This window comes from Limulus polyphemus, unplaced genomic scaffold, assembly GCF_000517525.1.
Source record: "Limulus polyphemus unplaced genomic scaffold, Limulus_polyphemus-2.1.2 Scaffold1816, whole genome shotgun sequence".
Taxonomy (NCBI): domain Eukaryota; kingdom Metazoa; phylum Arthropoda; class Merostomata; order Xiphosura; family Limulidae; genus Limulus; species Limulus polyphemus.
The window spans coordinates 206,492-213,504 of record NW_013667426.1 but is presented as its reverse complement, the minus strand read 5'-3'; the positions used below and the strand labels follow the sequence as shown (position 1 = coordinate 213,504).

The window sequence follows — 7,013 nt, the reverse complement described above, 5'->3', positions numbered from 1 at the left end:
AATATTATCTACAATAACTAGAAAAAATGCTACGGCAATGAATGGTGCGCAGTCCACTACCAGGTGGCAAATATGAAATTCATCAAGCTCATTTGAAAATTATATATTCAAAATACAATTATATATAAAGAATTCCAAGTGAAAAAAACATTAAGTGAGGCAACTTTCCTCTACAGCTTGTATGACTAAAAGAATGTGCATAAAAATCAATCAAAATCTAGCCCTCTGCCAAACAAAACCTCGTGACATACACAATTACAACGTATTTACATGGATATTTCATTAGTTTAAATCTTCTTTCTTTGCAGCCTCAGGAAAACAGAACTTACTTATTAATGGAAAAAAATATATCTACATATCTAAAACTAAACACTGGAAATAGAAAATATTCTGTTTCTTTACATATGTCTTAAGCAAGACAGCTTTACAGGTTTCTAGTGATACTTTGTAAATCAGAGTGCTAAGGACCATAGTGCATTATTTTTCTGCATTTTATACATAGATGGGTTCACTGGAAAAAATTATAAATTTGGGGATAAAGAAAGCACTAAAAATGTGTACAAGAACAGCAACTAACCTGTAATGCCCAGTTTTTACTGTCTTCTTTATTTCCTTTATTTAAAACATTCCATGTTTTTAATATCACTTCTGGTTCAGACTCATTTGCTGTTGATACATTTCAGAGATACTACAATATATGCAGCTTTGGCTCAACTTACAATACACACAATATATTCTTATTTATACATATATCATTAGTTTATATTTTCCTGTTTTTACAATACAAAATTTCATTTGTACACTCTAAGTACATACAAAAAAAACAAGTTTCATTTTATCAGAATCACAACTCAACCATATGTTAATTCAAAATTAAAGTGAATAAAAATTAAATAAAAATGCAAATCAGAATACATAGATAATATTAAGTAAGATAGTATATTCTTCTAATTTTCAACTATATATTTAGGCTTAAAATTTTAACCCTTTCTTTTTTGACAAATTTTAAATCATTTAAATGCAAATGACAAATTACTAACTGAGAAGTGGATATCCTTTTAGCAATTGTGCCAATTTTTAGGTTCTGAGATCTAAGTAAGATGCCACTGAACCAATACACACAACCCAGTCAATAGAAACAAAGAGGAGGTGGGGTTCAAGCAGTCAAATCAAAAGACATTACAAATTAAATGAAATAATTATTAATACAACTTTAATAAAATTACATGCATATACAGACATTCCAAACATTATTATGTTTTGCACCACAACATGAAATATTTTCTAAGTGACAAGCATGTTGCAAATTTTGCTTCACATGTCACTTTCAGCATGAGTTGGCCCACCTCTGCTCTAAGGTCAACAATCCACTTTAGTTACATCTTTTGTAACTTGTGTTATAAAAATTAATTTTTCTCTTGCAAGAAGAATGAAGATTGCTTTCCTTGTATAGCTTACTTTGGAATTACTGTGGTTAATTATTAATTTTTATATGATATACTTATACTGTATTCCAAAAATAAAACAAGAAGCAACTAATTTAATCAAACGCTTTTATATTGTTTTTACAAACTATACTATTAGCTGTTCTCTGAGATTGCCTTAGAACTATATTGTCTACATAAATACTTATAACATAGCAATAGAGGCTATATATAGATGAAGTTCATATGTCAAATCTTTCAGTCTACAAACTTGTCTCACTTACTTATTGAAGAGTCCAATAACAAACTTTAAGTGTATAATAAAACAGTCTACTAGCTTCTCCTTCCTCTAGACCACAGTAGTCACATTCAATTCAGTTCAATAATCATCATTAAGATGGGATGTTTAATAACCAAGTTCTTATTATCAAGAAAACAGATCCAATCGTAATAACAATGTTGAGATGAGACCCACCAATCAAACCACCATTATCATAACACTTTATGGAAAGAAGACAATGTTAACAATCAACATGTGGCAAAAATACCACCTTCATACAAATACATCAGTATTTAAAGGCCCCTTGTTGAGCAGCCTTGAAGATAAAGTTTTTTATAGTCAATTCATCAAGCTTATTGAAAGCTTCTGTCTGAGCCACAGCTGTCAGGTGGTTCAAAGCAAAACGAAAACAGAAATCTTCCAGTTCCTTAATGATGAAAAAAAAACACATCAATGATGCACACTCAGTACTGAACATAGATGTACAAACACTAACATATCTAGATATGCCTCTTACAAAGCTCTCAGCTTCATATAAAAATATTACCTTAAAATACATTAAGGCATTAGTTGCAACTAGCAGTAAATGATTCTTTAAACTAATAAAACTTTGAATTAAGTCATCATTCTCTTATGATTAAAGGGCAAAACAACTTTTTAATAAGCAATGTTATAAAAATTATATACATCTTTCATTGACCAATCTTTATAAAATCAGTGTTTTTGGAAACTATCGCACCACCAGTTTCAGCACAGAAATTAACCATAAAGGAATAAAATACACAATATGCTGTGTTCAAATATAAATTATGTCATAAAATAAAATTTGGTTGTATTACAACTATATGTATATAAATATCAAAATGTTTTTAGTTATTTGAGCTTTTACAACAATGATGTCAATATTATTTTTCATTGTATATATTAACATCTTTCTCACCTTTGCTTCATATTTAATTGCAGCAGCATACAACATGGCTACATTATCTATAGTGATGCCATGTTTGATGATTCGCTCACAGTGACGCTTTAGTTGCAACTCACAATAAGAGTTAGCTAAGTCAAGCAAACCTAACAAAAATAAAGCATCACTTGAGAAAAGTTTACTCAATGCATAAAAACTTTAAAATCAACTTTTTAAGATAATAACACAAACATTTTAAAATCATTTTTACACTATGTAAACATAAATCAATAACAGATAACTATTAAACTTGTGTTTAAACTAGTTATAAATCAAAACTCAAAATAATGAAAATACAGCATATATATTATTCCATTAATGAGAACAATCAGCTATAACAAACTGACTGGATATACATGTCACAGATCAGTACATCAGAGGGCTAAAACCTATAATTATTAGATCACACTAAATCTCAGTTGAGTATCCTCACAGTTAAGATATTAGTATCTGATTTCAACATAGATATCTCTAGATATTTGTATTTTTGTTTAACTGAAATTAAGTTTAACACAATGTGATGGAACTTTCTCTCAAGTTTAAGAAACTATTTCAGCCATTTATTAACAAGTTAATGAGTAATCATAATGATTTAGTTTGTTTTCCTGTTAGTGTCAACCAGTTAATCAGTTAGTTCAGTTCTGTACACATTGAGTTTGTGTTTTTATGAATAAATAGATATACAAAATTAGCAAGTTCAGGGAATTTCTGTTACACATTTGTGAATTTCAGCTTATCAGTGAATGTGGTTATTTTGACTGTGGAACTTGAAGAAATGATATTCTTCTTTATACCAAATAATCTAAAAGCACCTAGTCAACAAAAGAAATCATTATAACAATATTCTTGTCATTAATCCTATAAATGTCTTTCTTTTCTTTTTTTTTTGAAATTAAGCACAAAGCTACACAATGAGCTATCTGTGTTCTGCCCACCACAGGTATCGGAACATGGTTTCTAGCATTGTAAGTCTTCAGACATACTGCTGTGCTGCTCGGGGGCCATACTAAGCTAACAATACAAAATGTTCTGAATAATTATAATTACAATTAAAATAGTTTTGAAATTATTGTAAAAATTCTAATAAATGAGATTTAATGAAGTTAACTATACAGAAAAATTAAATAGGTTATTAAATACAAGGCAAGCAATTGCACCAAAACTAGCTGCCTACTCAGTGAACCATAATGATATGCTGTCACTGATTTCTTACTTGGCACAAGTATAAACAAACACTTATGGATTTCTCTGGAATAACAGCAAGTGACCAAAAACAAAAGTGACCTATTGACCATCTAATATTTGACTTCAATTTGCATGAAATCAGAGATAATTAGCTTTCAGCACATATTTCTATTAAGTAATCCAGAATTGACAGCATAAACAGTGTGTAAAGGTTCAGAAATATAGAATAAATAATGGTTACATACATATGGTAACAATACAATATTGATTCAATAAATTATAAAATATAATACTAACCATGACAATATCTAAATCAGTACATCCTTACAAAAGTACTTAAAAAACAAAAAGTTTACTACATGAAAAATTGATTTTATCACAAATGTTAAGATTGAACCTTTTGATTAACAATGTTCTAACCAAATATAAGTAATGTATATTTTCAGTAATGAAAAACTTTTTCAGCAGTGGAAATTAAGGAAATGTAGAATATTTAGTATGGCTTATGTGTGATGCTTTAATAGATTGCCCTTACTAAGTTTTTATAAACAAAACATGAGTTAAAATAAATATAAATCAGCAAACTGCAAGCTGAAGAAGCCACCCATGGATACTACTTGTACTTGCTAACATGCTTCACAAACTATAAGTGTTTTAAAGTTACAAAAACTTAGAACTTGTAAAGAATTTCTTGACTGTAAGCCACTAATACTTTTTCCTTATGATCAATATTCTCAAATATAAACTTCATTTGCAAGAAGGCTTTTTTATCCCTTCAATGATTTAAAATATAATCATGGTTCTCAAGCTTTTTCTAAAATTGATAACACTGAACAACAAAAGACAGAGAAGAAATTATTATTCATGTAATAATACTGAAAAGAAAAAGAAAGATATATTTAGATCTGTTGACAAAGAAAATAGTAGCTATAAACCTTGTAGAGATTACAAGAAACCTGTGATACTCCATCTGTGAAAGGCCTATCAGTGTATAAGATACTAATCTAATATGCAAAGAATTACATTTGGATAGTTATAGCCTTGTCCTAAGTTTTAATTATCATTTGCTATCCATGATCATACATAACCTAATGAAGAAACAACCTCGTAGAAGAAACAACAACATAGAGCACAGTATTATAAAAGGTCAAGTATTATAAAGCAAAAAGTTACAAGAAAAATTATCTCCTTGTATGTTACATGTTTAAGTACTTTTTTTTATACATGATAGCTTGAAATACATTTCAAGTTTCAATTACATACAACCATCTTCCTTTTTAAATCAAGTTTCAAATATTTTATAAAGAGATACAAACAAATAATACCATTTACTTTTAAACTCAAGGACAAGCCTTCTGATCCAAAAGAACAAATTAAATATACTGTGTTCCTTAAAACTTACAATCTTAACAAAATATCCAACTCCCTAAAAAAATTATCACAAGTTTCAGAACTAACTTGCTTTAACCATATAAAAAGTTGAACTCACTTTTAACACTGTAAAAATATTTAGAAGCCAGCTTTCCACTGGGTTTTTTTTTTTTTGCATGTGTTACACACACACACACACAACTTACAATATTGTTGAAAATTTAAATCAGATGATTTATTAGCAGAATTAAAATGACTTCAAGTATGAACATTCAATTATACAGAATTTGCAACACAGGAAGTTAATGAAGCTATATTCTTTCTAAATATTTAAAACACATAATACTCACAAATTACACACTTATGTTATGCGTAGTGAAGTCTAAATATGTCAACACATGGGGCTTAGATTATCTTGTACTTCACCAAACCTGACTGGAGAGTATCTGGATGCTAAAACAGCAAGGACTATAACTACAAGTACTTACCTTCTGGTATTATTCAATAACCTTATCAAACTACTAACTATCAACTTAGTAGGCAAACTTAATTATAGAGTATGGAGCTAAAAGTTCTGAAGTCTGATTTTGTGAAACTACAATAATATTCTTATACATTATAAAAAACAATTTACACAATAGGACATGATACAGAAACATTAACTTAGTATTAAATAATATAATTTCATGTTACAAAAAAAGAGGAACCTACAGCTATTAAATAACTTCCAATATTTGACTAATACAAATATACAGTCTTGTTATATACATGTCTACGCATCAAAAAACTCCTCAATGTCAGGTTATACAACTTACCAATAGCATCTTCTGGAGGTAACTCCACTTCATCAGTATAAAGATACCTCAAAAATGCTTGATAAACAGGATATGAAAACTGTGTAATTTCTATTGTTCTATACAAAATGAAAAACTCATCAGAGAAGGTAAAAATAAACATCAATAGATGATATATTTATAAAATAAATTTAACTAGATAACATTTAAAACAACAGAAGTCATTAAACTTTCTCAAGTGTAACTAACACATTTAGACATCATACCTAACTCATAAAAATAGTATAGAGAAATCTAAAGTAAATTTGAAGTCTTCTTCTCACCCTAGCTTGCTATAAATTTTCCACTGTTGTAAAAGCATCTTTTTAATATCCTTATAACTCTAGTCAAATATATAAATATTGATTACCATTACAAGTTTTAAATATCATATTAAACTAAATAAACCTACATTTCAAAATCTTCAAGATACTCAAACTCTAGAACATGTTTTATCTTAATCCTCGGCACTATATAAATCTTTCAATACACCTAGAGCAATCATTAAGCATGGTTTTTCTGAAATTTTAATATTGTACTTTATAAAAAAAATTGAATAAAGATAATCCATTCAGAATTAAATGAAGCAACCTAAAATGAAGTGTAAAAGTAAAATGATCCACACACTAACAGCAAAACAAAAAAATGGTTTCAGGTTAAGAGAGGTTTCAATTTTAAGAGAAGCAATGTTCTAATAATCTTCATGTATACTCATTACTAGCAGCATCAATGATTTTAAAATAGTAATTATCCAGTAAACTATCATATTCTAAAATATAGGGTAGAATGCCAGATTTCTCATTAATTCAAGTGAATAAAATAGTTGATCCAGCATAGTTTCAGTCAAAATCTGTTAGTCCATACTGAAACTTTCTACCTATATATCTTGTTGATGTAACTGAATTTCCAACAAATACAGTATGTTAATTTAAATATACATTCAGAAACATTTTTAA

At 28.4% G+C, this 7,013-nt stretch overlaps 1 protein-coding gene across 1 annotated transcript in view; it reads right to left on the bottom strand.

Moving 5' to 3' along the window:
• Positions 1-585: 585 nt before the first annotated feature.
• The window catches only part of LOC106465042 (RCC1 and BTB domain-containing protein 1-like), a 25,240-nt gene continuing 18,812 nt past the window's right edge, over positions 586-7,013 (bottom strand). Inside the window, exons 11-13 of the mRNA XM_013925232.2 lie at positions 6,040-6,137; positions 2,645-2,775; positions 586-2,131 (exon numbers count right to left, since the gene is read on the bottom strand). Coding sequence (XP_013780686.1) covers positions 1,991-2,131; positions 2,645-2,775; positions 6,040-6,137 — 370 coding nt within the window. The 3' untranslated portion in view covers positions 586-1,990. The remainder of the gene's footprint in view (positions 2,132-2,644; positions 2,776-6,039; positions 6,138-7,013) is intronic.